The sequence below is a fragment of the Stenella coeruleoalba genome (genome assembly GCF_951394435.1).
Source record: "Stenella coeruleoalba genome assembly, chromosome: 15".
NCBI classification, from domain to species: Eukaryota; Metazoa; Chordata; class Mammalia; order Artiodactyla; family Delphinidae; genus Stenella; species Stenella coeruleoalba.
The window spans coordinates 48,417,265-48,440,158 of record NC_137161.1 but is presented as its reverse complement, the minus strand read 5'-3'; the positions used below and the strand labels follow the sequence as shown (position 1 = coordinate 48,440,158).

Genomic DNA, 22,894 nt, shown 5'->3' with positions numbered 1-22,894 from the left:
GCTTTTCTTATTGTATCTTGGAATCTTGCATAATGAGAACACACTCATATCTTACTTACATAATTAAAATTATTTTTAGAAAAGAGCACAGACATAAATAAGGGTAGGGGAGAGAGAATAGGTGAATTTGTGAAGAGGCAGGAAAGAAGCTAAAAATAGTTTTTCTGCAATATATACTGGCAGGGTTATATCCCCTCGCAGGCTTTTCCTGATCATTGATTAACACATCTCTCTTCAAGTGCCTCATTAATGTATTTTCTCCCCTACCACTCATATTTATGGTTTTAAATGAAAGCACCTATATGTTCACAGATGGTTACATACGCAGAATATTTTCTAAATTAGAAACGGAACACACTCAGTCTCATATTCAAGGGGAGACCTTATGTTAAAACTTTTTCCCTCTGTGGGATGATAAGGAATGAAAATATCTAGGAAACTAATGTGTAAAGGAAGAGGTTAAAGTTCAATGGGGTCTTAAGAAAAATGGGGGCTCATTTTAGGTTAAAATGAACTGATATAGAGGTTTGCCTGATGGATTGTAAAACATCTTCAGATACTTCACTGACCGAAACAAACATGTATTAAACACCTACTATACATCAGGGGCTATGCCAGTCCATATAAGATACATTCTAGGGACTTCCCTGGTGGCACAGTGCTTAAGGATCCTCCTGCCAATACAGGGGACACAGGTTCAATCCCTGGTCCGGGAAGATCCCACGTGTTGCAGAGCAACTAAGCCCGTGTGCCACAGCTACTGAGCCTGCGCTCTAGAGCCCGTAAGCCACAACTACTGAGCCCGCGTGCCACAACTACTGAAGTCCACGTGCCTAGAGCCAGTGTCCTGCAACAAGAGAAGCCACAGCAATAAGAAGCCCGCGCACTGCAACTAAGAGTAGCCCCTGCTCGCCGCAACTAGAGAAAGCCTGCGCGCAGCCATGAAGACCTAACGCAGCCAAAAATAAATAAATTAAAAAAAAAATGCATCCTAAACACCCCTTGACCTCAAGGAACTCTCAATATAAAGTAGTGATGGTGGCAGCAAATGCATATATAAATTACAGCTATACTAACAGTAGGGAAAAATGTTAAGACCTCACTATGGAAGTGTGGTCTGAGGACCCACAGCATCTGAATCTCCTGGGGCAACTGAGACCCACTGCTAAACCCTTGAATTTGCATTTTAACAAGATCCTCAGGTGGTGTGGATGCTTCTCAAGGTTTGAGAAGTGATGAACTGTGGGACTATAGAAGGACCCACTCTTGATCCCTTCGAAAGTGGTCAGAAGTCTCCAGACTCTTGGGAACATTCCAGGATGAGAGACCAACAGCCCCGTGATGATGGCAGTTAGAGCAAGAAGGATTCTGGAATGAGAAGTTTAGTCTGGAAGGATACTGGGAACTTTGGAAAGTGTGGGAGACAGGACAAAAAAGGCAGGCTGAGGCCAGAGGCAGAAGGGCCAGACTGAACTGCTGAGATTTCTGGAGGAAGCCACAGGAAATTTTAAGCAGTAAAGTGACAGGATAAGATTCCTCTGTTTGGCCATAACTCTGGTTGCAGTGAGGAGGACGAAATGCATAAGAGAGGTTGGAGCAGGCCCGACTTGCATCCTTACATGAGGACGATTCCGTTTTGAACAGAAAAGAAGTCTTTGAGGACTCAGAGATGGAGGGTGGCACTGAGTCCCGGCCGACAGGGAAACACAGGGCTCCAGCTGCAGCTGGATACAGGTGGGTTCTTTCTTCTCAAAGTGCCCCGATACCCACCAGTCACATCAGCATCACCCGGGAATTGTTAGAAATGCAAATTCTTGGGTCTCACCTGAGATACATTGTCAGAAACTCTGGGGATGGGGCACACAAATCTGACTTGGAATAAGTTCTCGTTCACATTGCAAACCACTGTTCTAGCCTGCCAAAAATCTTGTAGTAGGTGGTAAGGCTTAGAATTGCCACAACTTTCTTTCTTAAAAAGAAAACAAACACAAAACAGGAGAGTAACGAGAAATGAGTCTCTATGTCTAGAGGCCAGAATAAAAGCCACATATAACCTAGATTTTATATAGTGCCCAGGAAAAGCAAAAGACATATTGACCATCTTGTCCAAAAGCCTCACATTTGGAGAATTAAAATAGTTCTGGTAGAGGCCTGTTAAGTTCTAGGTAGCCTAAATTAAGTAAAACTTAATCATCACGGTTGTAAATTCTTTGTTGCCTTTATTCCCCAGAAAAACACCCTCAGAAAAGGCGCTGGGATTCCTTCTGGCCCTCTGAAAATTGTGTTTCTGATGCAACCGCCCATTAAAAAAAACGCAATCTCAAATTAAAAACCCCCCAAACGGAGCAGCGGGGCTGGCGCCACCATCCTGAGGCATCTCTGCCGTTTCCCTGCCACACTGCTGCGGACTGCAGTGCTCCTTTCCCGGGCTGTTCCCAAAGACAAATAAATCACTCCTTGTTTTTTCCAGACCTGAAATTAGCGGTGACTCAGAGCGCTCTGAATCGCCACAGTCGCCTCGGCAAAGAGGAAAAATGTGCAGATTTTTCCTCTCGCCCGAGGGCCAGACGTGCAGGTCTGGGCCAATCAGGCGAGGATGGCGGGAATCTCACCAAAGTAGGTAAAAAATGCGGGACGCGCGGCCCCCGCGACCGCCCGCGCCCCGGCTCCCGCTGGTCCTTTCTTCGTCCCTCCCTCCCTCCCTCCCTCTCGTCCTCCTTCCTCCCTCCCCCCTCCTCCTCCCTCCTCCCTCCTCCCTCCCGTCTCCTCCGCCGCGGGCCCCGCCCCTCTCACCCCTCCCCCTCCCAGGCCCCGCCCCTCGCGGCGGTGCACACCTGGCCAGGTGGCTACTTCCATGTAAGGGCAACGGCGGCGCAGTGGGCGGGGCGCTACGTGGCCCCGCCCCGGTGAAGGGGCCACCGCCCCTCGCCCGCAGGTGCCAGCTGAAGCTCCGCCCCCTCGTCCGGAGCTGTTGGGGGAGGACCTCGCCCCCGCCCCACAGGCCAGAGCTGGTGAGGGGTGCCCGGTGCCCCTTCTCCGGAAGGCGAGGAAGACCCCGCCCCCGCGGAGTCGGGGTTGGGGGGGGGATTGCCGGGGCGGGGCGTTGCCAGGCCGGCCGGTTGCGTAGCAACGGTGGGCAGCGCGTGACGTGCGCCGCCGCGTCTGGGCCCGAGGCGCCCGCCAGTCCCTGGGAGGTTAGTGGGGCTGCTGTGAGGAGGTCGCTCCGCAGACTTGGTGCTCGCCGGCTCCCTCTCCGCGCTCTGCGGCCGCCGCGGCGAAGATGGTAAGCTGGGGGCCCGGGGCGCCGCGGGGTCGGGGCGGCGGCGGCGCGGGGGGACCCGGGCTTCGGCCGCCGCGGACCCGCTGGGCCCCGCGCCGGGGCGGCTCCTCGGCCGCTGCATTCTCGCCGTCGCCGCCGGCGCGGGGCCTCCCCCTGGCCTCGGTAGCCCAGCCGGGGTCGACCCCCCCCGCCCCGGCGACGCCGCCCGGGGTCCGCCCGCGCTCCCGGGTGGGGCCTCTTTGGCGCACGTTTCGCCAAGGCCGGGAGCGGGCGGTCGGCGACTCGGGCGGTTTCGGCCCCTGAGGTCCGTGCGTCTTGAGGAGGGAACGAGGCCTTTATTGAGCCACCTGGGGGGCGGGATGGCCACCGAGCGTGACCCCCACGATTCCGAACCGGGCCTGCGGTCCTTTGCTGCCGCCCCCGGTGGTCCGCGTCCCGCAGCTCCTCGTCCTGCGCGTTCGGCCGGGCGGTGGCCTGTCCGGCCTCCATGTACGGTCACAGATTTTCTTTTACCTGCAAACAGGTTGGCTCTGCCAGTATTTAGCGGGCAGGGGGTGGGCATGATGCTGGGATGCTAACTAAAGCAAATGAAAAAGCTTTTTAAAGTCCATTAAGCTATCCGAGTCGCTAAAAAGTAAACAGATGTTCCGCATATTCTAGGTGTTGGACTGCTTAATTCACGTATTTTCCCCTCTAAACTGTCACTCTCGTTTGCTGTAGAACCGTGCTCTTAAGTGGACGATCAAGTAGGACATTTTGTCGTTTTCTGTAGTCTGCGCATTCTGTTACCATTTTTGGTCAATGATTTGCAGGCAAAGGCTTACCAGACTTTGCTGGAAATATTACACTGTTATTGCATCTGTCTGCCTGGAAACAGTTGGTCCCAGTTTATCTTCCTACACAGTGTTTTCACTGAATGACAATTTGGGTTTTCTTAAGGTATTGCACCTTTCAGGGCTATGCAGACTGGCTCAGTGGTGGAAGAAAATTAGAGATTAACAGTAGTTTCTGGATGACTGAGGATATTTAGTACGAATTTGATGTTGTTCAGTTTTTGGTTCTTCTTTGGTTTGATTTTGTAAGCTACAAAGGAGATCGGCATCTTACAACTTTCTAACTTCTTTAAGATTGTACTACTTTATGCTAAAAGACTTAATCTTAGGGCTTTGAGTTTTCATAAATTTAAGACCATACACTCAGACGAAAGTGCTTTGAATCAGGCTGGAGCCGGCTTTAGTGCCTTCTGATTTGACATAACTTTATTTTCTGTTTGAAAATAGGACCAAACCTTTTTACTTTAGCTAAATGCTTAAACTTTAAAGCTTAACTTTCTTATTTCTATACATTCAAATAAAATGAAGAGTATGTTTAAAATATTTATGGTTCGGAAGGAGGAGGAGAAATAAAAATTAATCAAGATGGGTGATTCCGAGTACGTTTCAAACTTCGGGAGGTCGGAAGAACTTATGAACTACTCTTGTTAGGATGCTTGCAAAGAAAGAGAGTTTAGAATACAGGTGACCATCTTTATTTTATTATTTTAATTGACACAGTTGACTTACAATGTTGTGTTCATTTCTGCTGTCCCGCAGAGTGCTTCAGTCATACATATATATACATTCTTTTTAAAATATTGTTTTCCAGTATGGTTTATCATAGGATGTTGAATATAGTTTTCTGTGCTATACAGTAGGATCTATATGTAGAAGCTCACATTTGCTAACCCCAACCTTAGTCTGTCCCTCCCCAACCCCCTCCCCCTTGGCAACCACAAGTCTGTTCTCTTTGTCTGTGAGTCTGTGTCTGTTTCGTAGATCAGTTCATTTGTGCAGATGACCATTTTTAAAGCTTACTCTTGTATTTAGCCTTATGAGCACAGAGCTTCTCCCTTCATTCCAGCTATTAGAGAATATTATGAAGATGTATGTTTATTCCCTGATTTTAGCACTTTACCTCTGTATTTGAAACTGTTTAGATCTGTTGGTTGGATACTTGGTTCCAAGTTTCTAAGATTTTTTTTTTTTCGGATTAAATTTTAACTGTTGATGGATTTGTTCTACATTAACAAAATCACTTCCTGGTACTCACCAAGTCTTCTCGAAGCACTTGGGAATAAAGCAATTTGAAACCAACTCAGATCACCCTGAGCACTTTAAGATGAGATTTCATGTTTTTAAAGTCTCACTTTACAGTGCCAAAGAAAAAAAAAAGCCTACCCTCCACAGGAACCACATCTACACTCTCCAAACAAAACTTTGGTGTGCGTGTGTACTGGGTGCGCCAGCTTCCTCATACAAAGATTATTTACCAGCCTACCATGAAATTCCTAGGGTTATCTGCTGAGTAGTTCTTCCTGTTGGTATGGATTGAGACATCACAGGAGACTGGCCTAGCTCCTCTTGTAACCAGTGGCTCTCTGGGAAGTCAGAGTGTAGTCTTGTCCCTGAAACAGTAAAGGTCTGCATGATAATCTAACCCTTAACCTTACCCTAATGAGAACTTGGCTCTAACAAACTGAGCTGTTGGCTCAGACTGAATTACACCTGTATTCTTCCACTTGATGATTAGCAAAAACACTTTTACTTACAGCAATCTAGTGGAAGAGGTTGGGCCTGTGTTCCTGTGCCCATTTAACATATTAGAAAACAGTCTGTAAAGGTTTTATTGACTTGTGGCCTTTTCTGACTCCACATCAGGCTTTAAAATAATTTAAAAATTAATTTTGAAACATTTTAAGCAGGAAGGTACACAGAATAATAAGTTCCTTTGTACAAAAAAAGAAAAGGTTAACTTTTTGCCATATTTCAGGTTTTTATGTTACCTTTACAGGTAAATACGCATCTTTTTCCTCATCCCATTCCCTTCTCTCCCCAGAGGTAACCACTCCTGTGTCAAAGACGTAATGTACTGGCCGATTAAGGAGATGATTTTTGCAGGTTATTGCATTTGAGAGAACATTAATTGAAATGAGGAACATCTCAAAAACAAACAAAAAAACAACAAAAAAGGACAGAGACCTGGGGCTGGTAAACTGAGGAGTCTTGAGGAAGCCTGGGGACATGTCTTAATCTGGAAGTAAGCAAGAGCAGGATCCTTCTGTTGCCCTGAACACAAAATGATGGGAGTGAATTTCTTAATCTTCACTGCTTTTCAGGAGCTCAGGGCTCAGGTAAAAGTTCAGCATAGTCACCTGAAACTAACACATTTCATTGATGTTTCCATACTTTCAGTTGTACATGTATGCGTCTGTAATAATATATGTTGCCTTGACGTATTTTAAGATTTTACATAAATGTTATCATGCTTCGTGTATCCTTTTGCAACTTTGAAAAAAAGAACTTGGTGAGGTTTAGTTCTAGTTTGCCTCCCATCAGCTGCTTTCACGAGCCTGTTTCTCTATTTTCACTACTTGGCATTATGAGACTTTGAAAACCAATCGGATAGGTGTGAAATGGTTTCTCATTCTTTTAATTTGCATTTCTCTGATTAGCAGTAGTTGAGTATCTTTTCATTCTTGTTGCAGCTTATGTTTTTACATGCATGAGCTTTCAGTGACCCTGACACTGTGTAAATACTCCTCACGTCTTCATATAAACTCATTTGTGGAGCCATAAAGTAAATCTAACCTTAAAAGAAAATCAGCGAGAATGTGCTTGTCAAAGCCAGACCTGCATAATGAAGACTAATATACCTTGCCTCTGGCACCTGCTTTTCTTTGCCTGCCTCTCAAGCTGCTAAGTAACAGAAGTTCAGTACTCTTAATTCTAGCCACCTGCCCTTGTGAGGCCCTGGTTGTGGTAGAATGCACAGTGATCCAGAGTAGAGTTCCATCTTTGCCACAGGGCGTGGAGATTAACATCCTCTGTTCTATACTTACCCTTTTCCTTCTTTTTCCTCCGTTTTGGGGATTTTTAATTTGGGATTGCGTATTTTTTAATGGGCGGTTGCATCAGAAACACAATTTTCAGAGGGCCAGAAGGAATCCCAGTGCCTTTTCTGAGGGTGTTTTTCTGGGGAATAAAGGCAACAAAGAATTTACAACCGTGATGATTAAGTTTTACTTAATTTAGGCTACCTAGAACTTAACAGGCCTCTACCAGAACTATTTTAATTCTCCAAATGTGAGGCTTTTGGACAAGATGGTCAATATGCCTTTTGCTTTTCCTGGGCACTATATAAAATCTAGGTTATGTGTGGCTTCTAGCCAAAATGTTAAAAACAAACACACATGGGATATACGGGAAAACTGTACTTTCTGCTCAATTTTGCTGTGAACCTACAATGTCTCTACAAAATAAAGGCTATTAAAAAAATAAAACAAATAACCATAATCGTTTTTTGTAAACAGAATTGTTTTAAATCAAAATGGTGTTTATTGTATACAGGAAGATTCTAAACATTTGTGTTTTTGTTTATGTTAATGTAACTTATATTTTCTTTCAGTAATAATTAAGATACTTTGAGCCGAACACCACATTTGAAATTTGAAAAAAAAAATTGAAACTCTTTAAAAACTGTTGTTTTAACATGTACTTTTTTTTAATCTACAGAGTAATGCTCTAGTCTGAATAACTAGGCCTGGTCTCTGTCGTAGTCTTTGCTATTTGCATACCTAAACCACAGAAAATAATAAACCATAAACATGATGCTTGTTATTTAAGCATCTTGAGCTACCTTTCCACATAGCCTAATACTCCTCTCTAGGTTTTCCATGAAAGACATACCCAAAGATTTATATGTAACACTCAGAAATATTTTAATCATTGGTGTTAGAAATGAGTTTTCACTTGGAGTTGTCCTGCTTCTAAAAGCTGTCTCCTGTTCATTTTGCTTGAAATTTTACATTGGGAGAAGCATAGAAAAATAAACATCAGATTGGTTCATCTCAGTAATGCTTTGACAGACTTGTTACTTAATTCATGGAATCTTGGAATTCATGTACAAGGAATCTTCTGTACAAGGGCCCCCATAGAGTTGAGTACATAGTCTTGAGTGATCCTTAACTCTTGTAAGATTGTCTTCTAGTAGCTGACATTGTAATGCTTATGTGCTGTTTACCCTATTTCATGATTTGTTTGCTGTGTTAAAAAATCAATTTTTGGTAGATCTTTTAAAAGTAGCTCATTTCAGGAAAAATGCAGTCAGAATTCTTAAAATTCATATTTTAATCTGTAGTGTGAAATGGTGGAGATTTTGGCTTTATTTTTTTTGACAATGACAAGGGACCGTCAAAGAACTCTTGTGCTGTTGCAACAAGGCTTAGGATGAGCACTTGAAAGGTAGAAACTTCAGTGCGTACTGTAGCAGGAAACCTACATTTAAAACTAATTTATCTGTGTGTTTGTGCTTTTGGATCACATTAGAGGAAGACTGTTTACTACTTTCAACATTTTTGCATTACTTTATAGGTTGTTCCTCCTATTTCTACCCATATTTTTCTACCCGTAGAATTTTCTACCCATATTCCTGTCTTGGCTTGTTTTCAGAAGATGGGCAACTTGTAAATTTTTAAATTCTTTCACAAAGCACATTTTTGTTGGTGGTAGTGTTTTTTTTTTTTAAGTAATAGAGCTAAAACTAAAGCATGGGCAGATATAGGTAAAACTTCTCCAGCTGGCTCTGGAGCTATCTTTTAAGTCAGTTATGGAAGCTCTGAAGCTCTGAGGAATTCTCAAATCATTGAGGCCTTGTTTTAAAAACGTTGTAAGTCATCTTTAGACCAATGTTGTCGAATAGAAATAAAATGTGAGTTACATATGTATTTTTAAATTTTCTAGTAGCCCCATTAAAAAGGTAAAAAGAAAAGATGAAATTTGTTTAACCCAATATATCTGAAATATTGTATCAACATTTAATCAATTAAAAAATGAGACATTTTACGTTCTTCTCTCATACAAATTGTTTGAAATCCACTGTATATTTTATACTCAGCACAGCTCAATTCAGATGCTCAGTTTTCATTGGAAATATTTGGTATATATTTAGACATAAAATTTATAGTTGAAAAAGCAGAGTCATATACTTAAGTTGCTCCAAGCATACTTAGTTTTCCAGTAATGGAATTGATAATGAATTTAAAAATTTAAGTTAATTAAAGTGAAATAAAATTAAAAATGCAGTTCCTCGGCAGCACTGGCCATGTTTAATGGACTCTCTAAACCACATGTGGTTAGTGGCCACCTTAACGGACCAGCCTCAGACTTTGTGGATTGGCCTGTTTAATGTGTAAGGGGACGTTAGTGTGGGTACCAACACTTTTGTTAATTCTTGGCATGTCTGCATATGACTAACAGTGCTGAGGTAGCCTGTGAATCCCTTTTATGGAACTTATTAAGATGTTTTGTGGGACTAGACTGTTGAGCTCCATTGGCTAGGATTTGTATATTTCAGTACCACAACACCTCTCCAAGTAGGCCCACAACAGATGTTACCAAATGAACACGAATGAGTGAATGAGAGGGCATTCTTCATTATGATGGGGCCGGGTCCCATGGAGATGGATTACTTTAATTTTTATACTTTCTATTCCCACATACCTTTCTTTTAATACAATGGGAATTGAGTTTTAAGTACTGAACTAATTGAATAGTACCTCCCCTTTGTATATTGCGTTATAATTTAGTTCGAGTCTTAACAGTGAAAATCCTTTGAGATAGATAAGGCAGGTATTATTAGAGTAGCACCTTTCAACTAATTCTGACATGCAAAAACTGCTCAGTAATGCCAATTCTCTTTCTTTCTTAAAAATGAAACTGAATGGTATTTGATGCTCATTGAGGCATCCTGAACCATAGAAAAGCACTTGAAAGCTCAACAAATGAAAGAACAAGAAGTAATGCTATCTTAGATAACTTATAAGTATTTGCTGTGTGTCATACATTGTGTTAACTTATCTCACTCAATCCTTCTAGCAACCCAGTGAGGTAGGTATTGTTATCATTACTGTTAAACTATACTGAGAAGTGGTTAAGAGCTTGAGCCCAGAGTCTGGCTGCCTAGGTTTTTTGAATCTTGGCTCTGCCACTTACTGACTGTATAACCTGAGACACATTACTGACTGTTCTGTGCCTCAATTTCATCATTCCTCCAAGTGGGAATGATAATAGTACTTAACCATCACAACATTTTGTCGATGCATGTAAGTAAAGCAATGCCTGGCACATAGTAAAGTGCTTATCAGCACTGGCTAAAATAATAATATTAAACAACCTTAGATCCAAGTTTAACAGTCTCTTTTCTTTATATTCTGAGTACACCAGTGTTTACTTCAGTAATTGTAGATAAAATAAAAACGGTGAAGGAGTGCATAAAAACATGTTTCTAATTGTTTATTATTTCTTTAAACTAATTTTATTTTACTTGGAGTCATTATATATGATCAACTTTTTAATTTGACTTTTGAGGTGATTTTGATCCTTGATGTAAAAATATCTTGTCTTCCACTCATAGTTATATTTTTCTTGAAGTAATTAATGGAGAATGAAACACAGTTGTTCATTGCCCTCAAGGTTTAGAATAGCAATCATCTATTCAATAAATATTTGAGAAGTTATTATATGCCAAGAACTGACCCAGGTACTTGGCATACAGTACAGAAAAACAAAGTCCATTCCTTGTAGAAGTTATATTCTAATGGAGGTGGGCAGGTGGGAGGGACAACCAAAAAATTACAAGATCATGTCAGGTAATGGCAACTGGTGTGAAAAAAATAGGGTGATCAATAGGGAGTACTAGAAAAGTTGGCTACCTTGGGGTAGATTCTTAGGGAAGTCCTCTTGGGGTGACATTTGAGCTTAAGACTTGCATGGCAAGAAGGAGCTAGCTAGCCATGTTAAGAGCATTTTAGGTAGAAGGAACTCTGTAAGTAGAAAGGCCTTGAGAAGAGAATGAGCTTGACATGCCAGGGACAAAAAAAGGTTTGTGTAGTTGGAATTCAGTGAAAAGCAGGGAGAAAAGTAGGAAATGGACTGTAGGCAGGAGCTAGAGCTGGGTGAGCCAAGGTGACTGCACCAGGAAGCTGTCGGGTGTCTGGTGGTAGGGAGGTGTTAGGGTGTTAAGTTGTGGAGTGAGATAGGATTTAGATGTACAAATGGGGACAAAACTGATTGACCGTTGCTATTATTCAATCAGTCAGTGGTAGCTTGGATTAGGATTGTTAGTACTGGGATAGTGAGAAGTGATTGGATATTGTATATTTGGGGGGAGAGCTGACCGGACTTACTGATCATTTGGGTGTGTGGCATAGGGGAAAGAAAGACATCAAAGATAATTCCGAAGATTTAGACCTGAGCCACTAGGTAGTTGGTGGTGTCATTGTGCTGGGGTACTATATAAAAGAAGCCAAAATAGTTTGGCAAAAATTGAGGTTCTTGGGGCTTCCCTAGTGGCGCAGTGGTTGAGAGTCCACCTGCCGATGCATGGGACACGGGTTCGTGCCCCGGTCCGGGAAGATCCCACATGCCGCAGAGCGGCTGGGCCCGTGAGCCATGGCTGCTGAGCCTGTGCGTCTGGAGCCTGTGCTCCGCAATGGGAGAGGCCACAACAGTGAGAGGCCCGCGTACCGCAAAAAAAAAAAAAAAAAATTGAGGTTCTTGGAACTTTGAGGAACAACAAATTGATGCAGAAGTATTACAGATCTTTAAAATATCTTCACATCTGATTGTAATAATAATGTATGTTCGTTATATAACATTAAGGAAAATTGAGTTGTAATGACAGCCCTATCCAAAGTGCATTTGGTGCACTTTCTTTCAGGCCACTTTAAACATATGCTCATTCTTTCAATAAATAAGTGTTAGGTACCTTCTGGGAATCAAGTACTGTTGTAGGTTCTAGAGATTCAACAGTGTACAAGACAAAGTCCCTTTTCCTATGGAATATACATTCTCATGGGGGAGACAGGTAAGAAATCAGTAAATAAATAAGATAATTGGAGATTGTAATAAGTACTATAATGGAAATAAGGGAGATAGTGAATATCTGGAGAATGTCAGTGTAGATTTTTCTCAAACAGTTGAGTTCATCTGTAACAGTTTTATGTCCTTTATTTCTCACATCTCAATGTGACAAGGGTGTCAAGCTAATTTAATGGGGAAACGAATAGCGTCTTCAACAAATGATGCTGGGACAGGTGATGTCCACATGAATGAATTTGGATCCCTGCTTCACACTATATACAAAATTTAACTCAAAATGGGTCATAGACCTAAATATAAGAGCTAAAGCTATAAAACTCCTAGAAGAAAACATAGGCATAAATCTTTGTGAACTTGGATTAGGCAGTGTTTTTTGGACAATTTTCGTGGTATTTTTAGGCAGTGACACCAAAAGCACAGGTGCCAAGAGAAAAATAGGTAAATTGGACTTTATTAGAATTGAAAACTTTTTTACATCAAAGAACACCATTGAGAAAGTGGAAAAGACAACCCAGAGAATGGGAGAAAATATTTGCAAATCATATGTCTGACAAGGAACTTGCAGAATATATGAAGAACTCTTACAACTCAACAATAAAAAGACAACTGAATTATATGGGCAAAGGCTTTGAATAGACATTTTTCTAAAGGAAGATACACAGATGGTCAATAAGCTCATGAAAATATGCTCAAAATCATTAGCCACTAGGAAATGCAGATCAAAACATAGTGAGATCCTATTTCATACCCACTAGGATGGCTGTAAAAAAACTAACATGTTGGCAAGGGCATGGGGAAGTTGGAACCCTCCCACATATGTTGCTGGTGGGAATGTAAAATGGTGCAGCCATTTTGGAAAACGGTTTGACATTTCCTCAAGAAGTTAAACTTAGGCGTTACCATATGACCCAGCAGTTTCACTCCTAGTTATATACCAAGTGAAGTGAAAACACATGTCCACATAAAAACTTGTACATGAATGTTCATAGTGTTATTCATAATAGCCTCAAAGTGGAAACAACCCAGATGTCCATCGACTGATGATTGGATAGATAAAATGTAGTATATCTGTACAATGGAGTATTATTTGTCAGTAAAATAAATGATGTACTGATACATGCTATGACATGGATGAACCTTAACACATGTAAAGTGAAAGAAGCCAGTCAGAAAAAGACTGCATGTTGTATGATTCCATTTATATAGCATATCCAGGATTGGCAGATACATAGAGACAGGAAGTAAATTTGTGGTTGGCTAGGTTTGGGGTTGGTAAGAATGGGAAAGAGGAGTGATTGTTCATGAGTACTGGGTTTCTTTTTAAGGTGTTCAGAATGTTCTAAAACTAGACTGTGATGGATGCACAATGCGAATATACTAAAGCCCACTGAATTTACACTTTAAATGGGTCAATTTTATGGTGTGTTAAATATATCTGTAAAAACTATTTAAACTGTAATGGTATTATGCATATACAGTGATGGTATTAAATCATCTTCCTGTTAGATTTTAATCCGTATTGTAAGTAGTGCCCAGTCATCCTTGAGCATAAATCTTTGCCTTCATTGGCATTGTTTCTTCAAAATAGAGTCCTAGGTATGCAGTTACTGAGTCAAAAGTTTGGTGTTTGTGTGTATATATTTCTGATTTTTAAAATTTGCTCATCATAGAAAACTTGGAAAATAGAGGAAACTAGGGAGTAGATAAAGTCACTTATATTCCCACTGTTAGAGATGAAATTTCTTTTTCCTCTATGTATTTTACTGTACATAAAACTTTATATCTAGCTTATTTTTTCACTTAAACCAAATCATAATTATTTCCCCCATGTCATTAAAAGCTTACCATAAACATAATTTTAACAGCTGTATCACAAGCTATCCTGTGGATATATTATGATTTTCTTAGTAATTCTTCTGTTTTTATTTGGACTGTCTCATTTTTAGTATTATGCAGATTATTTCCCCAGAATAAATTCCTTGAAGTAGGAATACTAGGTTAAAGGGTCAAAGAGTTTAGATTTTTTTAAGGCTCTTGGTGAAAATGGCCAAATTGCTTCCTGAAAGGTAACAGTGAGTAATATCGTTGCCTGTGGTGGAAGATAAATCTGGAAGGGTAGGTTGGTTCAGATAATAAAGGGCCTCTTATGCTGTGTTAATGAATTCGGACTTTTGTGGGTGCTTGGGAATTGGTGAAGATTTTTAATCTTGGGCGTGATAGAAGATTTGAAGAGTAGATGAGAAGGAATAGATTTGAAATACACATTTAAGGAGGAATTTGGTAGGGCTTAGAAACTGAGTGTGACCACGGAACAAAGGTAGATCAGTTAACCAACAGCATCAAGTCTGCTTCCTGTCTTCGGTTCACTGACATGCTAGCTCATCCTCCAGAGAAGCCAAGTTGTTAAGCTAAGACAACATCGTTTACCATTAGCTTATGGTGTGTTCAGTATTATCTTTCTCAAAAGGGACTAGAGTGTTTTTTACATTGTTGCTCTTGAAGTAAAAACTAAAAGTAATGTATATTTTTTCCATTTAGGATAATTTACGTAAAGTAAAATTCACCATTTTTAGTGTAAGTTCTGCAGATTTTGGCCATATACAGTTGTGTAACTACCACCACAATCAAAATATAGAATAGTTCCTTCACTCCAAAAAAGTGCCCATATTAATACCTCCTCCAATCCCCAACAACCACTGATGTTCTTTTTTTAAAAAAATTTTAAATTTAATTTTATTTATTTTTTTATACAGCAGATTCTTATTAGTCATCAATTTTATACACATCAGTGTATACATGTCAATCCCAATTGCCCAATTCAGCACACACACCCCACCCCCGCCGCTTTCCCCCCTTGGTGTCCATACATTTGTTCTCTACATCTGTGTCTCATTTTCTGCCCTGCAAACCAGTTCATCTGTACCATTTTTCTAGGTTCCACATATATGCGTTAATATACGATATTTGTTTTTCTCTTTCTGACTTACTTCACTCTGTATGACAGTCACCAGATGCACCCACGTCTCTACAAATGACCCAATTTCATTCCTTTTTATTGAGTAATATTCCATTGTGTATATGTACCACATCTTCTTTATCCATTCGTCTGTCGATGGGCATTTAGGTTGCTTCCATGACCTGGCTATTGTAAATAGTGCTGCAATGAATATTGGGGTGCATGTGTCTTTTTGAATTATGGTTTTCTCTGGGTATATGCCCAGTAGTGGGATTGCTGGGTCACATGGTAATTCTATTTTCAGTTTTTTAAGGAGCCTCCATACTGTTCTCCATAGTGGCTGTATCAATTTACATTCCCACCAACAGTGCAAGAGGGTTCCCTTTTCTCCACACCCTCTCTAGCATTTGTTGTTTGTAGATTTTCTGATGATGCCCATTCTAACTGGTGTGAGGTGATACCTCATTGTAGTTCTGATTTGCATTTCTCTAATAATTAGTGATGTTGAGCAGCTTTTCATGTGCTTCTTGGCCATCTGTATGGCTTCTTTGGAGAAATGTCTATTTAGGTCTTCTGCCCATTTTTGGATTGGGTTCTTTGTTTTTTTAATATTGAGCTGCATGAGCTGTTTATATATTTTGGAGATTAATCCTTTGTCTGTTGATTCGTTTGCAAATCTTTTCTCCCATTCTGAAGGTTGTCTTTTTGTCTTGAGTATGGTTTCCTTTGCTGTGCAAAAGCTTTGAAGTTTCATTAGGTCCCATTTGTTTATTTTTGTTTTTATTTCCATTACTCTAGGAGATGGTTCAAAAAAGATCTTGCTGTGATTTATGTCAAAGAGTGTTCTTCCTATGTTTTCCTCTAAGAGTTTTATAGTGTCCGGTCTTACATTTAGGTCTCGAATCCATTTTGAGTTTATTTTTGTGTATGGTGTTACGTACGGAGTGTTCTAATTTCATTCTTTTACATGTAGCTGTCCAGTTTTCCCAACACCACTTATTGAAGAGACTGTCTTTTCTCCATTGTGTATCCTTGCCTCCTTTGTCATAGATTAGTTGACCATAGGTGTGTGGGTTTATCTGTGGGCGTTCTATCTTGTTCCATTGATCTATGTTTCTGTTTTTGTGCCAGTACCATATTTTCTTGATTACTGTAGCTTTATAATATAGTCTGAAGTCAGGGAGTCTGATTCCTCCAGCTCCGTTTTTTTCCCTCAAGATTGCTTTGGCTATTTGGGGTCTTTTGTGTGTCCATACAAATTTTAAGGTTTTTTGTTCTAGTTCTGTAAAAAATGCCATTGGTAATTTGATAGGGATTGCATTTAATCTGTAGATTGCTTTGGGTGTATAGTCATTTTCACAGTATTGATTCTTCCAGTCCAAGAACATGGTGTATCTCTCCATCTGTTGGTATCATCTTTAATTTCTTTCATCAGTGTCTTATAGTTTTCTGCATACAGGTCTTTAGTCTCCCTAGGTAGGTTTATTCCTAGGTATTTTATTCTTTTTGTTGCAATGGTGAATGGGATTGTTTCTTTAATTTCTCTTTCAGATTTTTCATCATTAGTGTATAGGAATGCAAGAGAGTTCTGTGCATTAATTTTGTATCCTGCAACTTTACCAAATTCATTGATTAGCTCTAGTAGTTTTCTGATGACATCTTTAGGATTCTGTATGTATAGTGTCATGTCATTTGCAGACAGTGACAGTTTTACTTCTTCTTTTCCAATTTGTATTCTTTTTATTTGTTATTCTTCTCTGATTGCTGTGGCTAGGACTTCCAAAACTATGTTGAATAATAGTGGTGAGAGTGGACATCCTTGTCTTGTTCCTGATCTTAGAGGAAATGCTTTCAGTTTTTCACCATTGAGAATGATGTTTGCTGTGGGTTTGTCATATATGGCCTTTATTATGTTGAGGTAGGTTCCCTCTATGCCCACTTTCTGGAGAGTTTTTATCATAAATGGGTGTTGAATATTGCCAAAAGCTTTTTCTGCCATCTATTGAGATGATCATATGGTTTTTATTCTTCAATTTGTTAATATGGTGTATCACATTGATTGATTTGTGTATATTGAAGAATCCTTGCATCCCTGGGATAAATCCCACTTGATCATGGTGTACGATCCTTTCAGTGTGTTGTTGGATTCGGTTTGCTAGTATTTTGTTGAGGAATTTTGCATCTATATTCATCTGTGATATTGGTCTGTAATTTTCTTTTTTTGTAGTATCTTTGTCTGGTTTTGGTATCAGGGTGATGGTGGCCTCATAGAATGAGTTTGGGTGTGTTCCTTCCTCTGCAATTTTTTGGAAGAGTTTGAGAAGGATGGGTGTTATCTCTTCTCTAAATGTTTGATAGACTTCACCTGTGAAGCCATCTGGTCCTGGACGTTTGTTTGTTGGAAGATTGTTAATCACAGTTTCAATTTCATTACTTGTGATTGGTCTGTTCATATTTTCTATTTCTTCCTGGTTCAGTCTTGGAAGGTTATACCTTTCTAACAATTTGTCCATTTCTTCCAGGTTGTCCACTTTATTGGCATAGAGTTGCTTGTAGTAGTCTCTTAGGATGCTTTGTATTTCTGTGGTGTCTGTTGTAACTTCTCCTGTTTCATTTCTAATTTTATTGATTTCAGTCCTCTCCTCTTTTTCTTGATGAGTCTGGCTAATGGTTTATCAATTTTGTTTATCTTCTCAAAGAACCAGCTTTTCGTTTTATTGATTTTTGCTGTTGTTTTCTTTGTTTCTATTTCGTTTATTTCTGCTCTGATCTTTATGATTTCTTTCCTTCTGCTAACTTTGGGTTTTGTTTGTTCTTCTTTCTCTAATTGCTTTAGGTGTAAATTTAGATTGTTTATTTGAGATTTTTCTTGTTTCTTGAGGTAGGCTTGTATAGCTATAAACTTCCCTCTTAGAACTACTTTTGCTGCATCTCATAGGTTTTGGATCGTCGTGTTTTCATTGTCATTTGTCTCTAGGTATTTTTTGATTTCCTCTTTGATTTCTTCAGTGATCTCTTGGTATTTAGTAACATATTGTTTAGCCTCCATTTGTTTGTGTTTTTTATGTTTTTTTCCCTGTAATTCATATCTAATCTCATAGCGTTGTGGCCAGAAAAGATGCTTGATATGATTTCAGTTTTCTTAAATTTACTGAGGCTTGATTTGTGACCCAAGATGTGATCTATCCTTGAGAATGTTCCGTGTGCACTTGAGAAGGAAGTGTAATCTGCTGTTTTTGGATGGAATGTCCTATAAATATCAATTAAATCTATCTGGTCTATTGTGTCATTTAAAGCTTCTGTTTCCTTATTTATTTTCATTTTGGATGATCTGTCCATTGGTGTAAGTGAGGTGTTAAAAGTCCCCCACTATTATTGTGTTACTGTTGATTTCCTCTTTTATAGCTGTTAGCAGTTGCCTTATGTATTGAGGTGCTCCTGTGTTTGGTGCATATATATTTATAGTTGTTTTACCTTCTTGGATTGATCCCTTGATCATTATGTAGTGTCATTCCTTATCTCTTGTAACATTCTTTTTTTTTAAGTCTATTTTATCTGATATGAGTATTGCTACTCCAGCTTTCTTTTGATTTCCATTTGCATGGAATATCTTTTTCCAACCCCTCACTTTCAGTCTGAATGTGTCCCTGTGTCTGAAGTGGGTCTCTTGTAGACAGCATATATATGGGTCTTGTTTTTGTATCCATTCAGCAAGTCTGTGTCTTTTGGTTGGAACATTTAATCCATTCACATTTAAGGTAATTATCAGTATGTATGTTCCTATGACCATTTTCTTAATTGTTTTGGGTTTGTTTTTGTACGTCCTTTTCTTCTCTTGTGTTTCCCACTTAGAGAAGTTCCTTTAGCATTTGTTGTGGAGCTGGTTTGGTGGTGCTGAATTCTCTTAGCTTTCGCTTGTCTGTAAAGCTTTTGATTTCTCCATCGAATCTGAATGAGATCCTTGCCAGGTAGAGTAATCTTGGTTGTAGGTTCTTCCCTTTCATCACTTTCAGTGTATCATGCCACTCCCTTCGGGCTTGTAGAGTTTCTGCTGAGAAATCAGCTTTTAACCTTATGGGAGTTCCCTTGTATGTTATTTGTCATTTTTCCCTTGCTGCTTTCAATAAGTTTTCTTTGTCTTTAATGTTTGCCAATTTGATTACTGTGTGCCTCGGCGTGTTTCTCCTTGGGTTTATCCTGTATGGGACTTGCTGCACTTCCTGGACTTGGGTGGCTATTTCCTTTCCCATGTTAGGGAAGTTTTCGACTATAATCTCTTGAAATATTTTCTCTGGTCCTTTCTCTCTCTCTTCTCCTTCTGTGACCCCTATAATGCGAATGTTGTTGAGTTTAATGTTGTCCTAGAGGTCTCTTAGGCTGTCTTCATTTCTTTTCATTCTTTTTTCTTCATTCTGTTCCGCAGCAGTGAATTCCACCATTCTGTCTTCCAGGCCACTTACCCGTTCTTCTGCCTCAGTTATTCTGCTATTGATTCCTTCTAGTGTAGTTTTCATTTCAGTTATTGCATTGTTCATCTCTGTTTGTTTTTAATTCTTCTAGATCTTTGTTAAACATTTCTTGCATCTACTCAATCTTTGCCTCCATTCTTTTTCCGAGGTCCTGGATCACTTTTTTTTTTTTTTTTCCTGGTACGCTGGCCTCTCACTGCCGTGGCCTCTCCTGTCGCGGAGCACAGGCTCCAGACGCGTAGGCCCAGCGGCCATGGCTCACGGGCCCAGCTGCTCGGCGGCACGCGGGATCCTCCTGGACCGGGGCACGAACCCGCGCCCCCTGCATGGGCAGGTGGACTCCCAACCACTGCGCCACCAGGGAAGCCCCCTGGATCATCTTCACTATCATTATTCTGAATCCTTTTTCTGGAAGGTTGCCTATCTCTATTTCATTTAGTTGTTTTTCTGGGGTTTTATCTTGTTCCTTCATCTGGTACATAGCTCTCTGCCTTTTCATCTTGTCTGTCTTTCTGTGAATGTGGTTTTTGTTCCACAGGCTGCAGGATTGTAGTTCTTCTTGCTTCTGCTGTCTGCCCTCTGGTGGATGAGGCTATCTGAGAGGCTTATGCAAGTTTCCTGATGGGAGGGACTGGTGGTGTGTAGAGCTGACTCACTGATCTGTTCTTTGTCCCTGTAGTTTCTTTCACCTTTGCACGAGTATCATATAAATGGAATTGTGCAGTCATAACCTTTGAGTCTGGGTTCTTTTCACTTAGGATAAGGTATTTGTACATCAGCAGTTTGTTCCTTTTGTTGCAAACAGTATTCCATTCCCCAGTTTAGGAATGTATTCTTTGTTTCCTATCTTAGTGAAAGGTGAGGCAAAATATTGTGGAGATCTTTTTCCCCCTAATATTAATAAGTGCTTGAAACAGTCATTCTCTCCACCTTGGATAAAACCACTAATAGATATATCTTATTATTAAGTAGTGCTTTTTAAATTTTTTCAACTGCAGAATCAAATGGCTATTTAACAGGGGAGGGGATTGCAGAAATTTTGAAATGTGTCAGTTTGTTTTATGGGATATTGACTTCTTAAAGGTCATACTCTTTGCATATTGAATACTGTATACATTAATGTCTCTTATCTAGCATTTATTCTGAAATTAAGTGATGCTTACATATCAGTTTTAGAAATAAAAAGTGTATATTTGTGACCTTTAGAACAGAATATTAAGTAGAAAACTTACGTTGATTAAATAAACATTTATTAAACAGCTTCGGTTCCGGGTAGATGGGGGATTGTGTGTATGTGTTAGGCAGAGGGCATTGATAAAGATACCAAGAGTTGAGGTGATGTCTCATGGTGGTTTTGATTGTTTCCCTGATGATTAGTGATGTTGAGCACCTTTTCACGTACTTCTTGGCCATCTTTATGTCTTTGGAAAAATGTGTATTCAGAGCCTCTGCTCATTTTTTAATTGAATTTTTTTTGTTGTTGCTGAGTTGTATGTGAGTGAGTTCTTTACATATTTTGGATATGTACCTTATCAGATACCTGATTTGCAAACATTTTCTCCCATTCAATAGATTGCCTTTTCATTTTGTTGATGGTTTTCTTTGCTGTGCAGAAGTGTTTTCATTTGATATAGTTCCACTTACTGATTTTTGCTTTTGTTGCTTTTGGTTTTTGGAGTCAGATCCAGAAAAATCATCACCAAGACCTATGTCGAAGAGCTTACCATCTGTGTTTTATTTTAGGAGATTTGCAATTTCATATCTTCCATTCAAGTCTTTAATCCATTTTTTGAGTTAGTTTCCTTATGCTATAAGATAGCGGTCCAGTGTCATTCTTCTGTACGTGGCTGTCCACTTTTCCCAAAACCATTTATTAAAAGAGATTGTCCTTTCCCATTGTACAGTTGACCCTTGAATAGCATGGGTTTGAACTGCACAGGTCCACTTAGAGGTGGATTTTTTCAGTAAATATGTGCTGTAGTACTACACGATCCGTGGTTGGTTGAATCCACCAATGCGGAACCATGGACTTGGAGGGCTGACTATAAAATTATATGCAGATTTTCAGTTGTGCAGAGGGTCAGTACCCCTAACCCCCAAGGTGTTCAAGGGTCAACTTTTTATTCTTGGCTCCTTTGACATAAATTAATTGACCATATATGCATTAGAATGTCAATTATTAAAAAGACAGAAATAACAAGTGTTGGTGAGGATGTGAAGAAAAGGGAACCCTTGTGCACTATTGGGGGGAATGTAAATTGGTTCAGCCATTATGGAAATCAGTATGAAGATTCCTCATACTGATTTTTTAATTTAATTAAAAATTAAAGAACTACCGTATGATCCATCAGCTCCACTTCTGGGTATTTATGCAAAGGAATAAAAGATGTATGCAACCCCTTGTTCATTGCAACATTATTTACAATAGCCAAGGCATAGAAGCAACCTAAGTGTTTATTGATGGTTAAGTGAATAAAGAAAATGTGCACACATATATAAATACATAAATGGAATATTATTTAGCCATAAAAAAGGAGATTTTGCCACTTGCAGCAACATGGATGTAGCTTGAAGGCATTAAGCTAAGTGAAATAAGTCAAACAGAGGAAGACAAATACCTTATGATCTCAATTATATGTGGAATCTAAAGAAAAAAACCCAAACTCATAGATAAAGAGAACAAATTGGTGGTTGCCAGAGGCAGGGTGGTGGGCAAAATGGGTGAAGGTGGTCAAAAGGTACAAACTTCTATTATAAAATAAATAAGTTCTGGGGATGTGATGTACAGCATGGTGACTATAATATTGTAATAGTACTTATTGTATATTTGAAAGTTGCTAAAAGAGTAGATCTTAAAAGTTCTCATCACAAGAAGGAAAATTGTAACGACGTGTGGTGATGGATGCTAACTAGACTTATTATGGTGATCATCTCACAGTGTATACAAATACTGAATCATTATGTTGTACACTTGAAACAACAGGTATGTTGTTGTGACCTAACAATGCTGTGTCAGTTATAGCTCAAAAAAAATGTCTTTCAGTTTCATCATCATCGCAAGTACATTCATGGTTCCATGATGTGATATGCAGTGAGTTGTCCTTATAAAATCAAATGATGTAAAAATTTTCCTTCTTTACAAGTTGTTTTTGTCAGTTATGAGGAATCTAAAAGATAAACATTATAAATATATGCAAACAGTATGTCAGAGGTCTGAAGTTCTGTATTTTTAGGAAAAAGAAAATAATAGCAGGTCTGATCAGGACCAAAATAT

General features: G+C 39.7%; 1 protein-coding gene across 1 annotated transcript in view; it reads left to right on the top strand.

Annotated features, from left to right (window-relative positions):
• The first annotated feature begins 3,075 nt into the window (after positions 1 to 3,075).
• Positions 3,076 to 22,894, top strand: part of DSTN (destrin, actin depolymerizing factor) — a 37,346-nt gene continuing 17,527 nt past the window's right edge. The window contains exon 1 of the mRNA XM_079899100.1: positions 3,076 to 3,283. Coding sequence (XP_079755226.1) covers positions 3,281 to 3,283 — 3 coding nt within the window. The 5' untranslated portion in view covers positions 3,076 to 3,280. The remainder of the gene's footprint in view (positions 3,284 to 22,894) is intronic.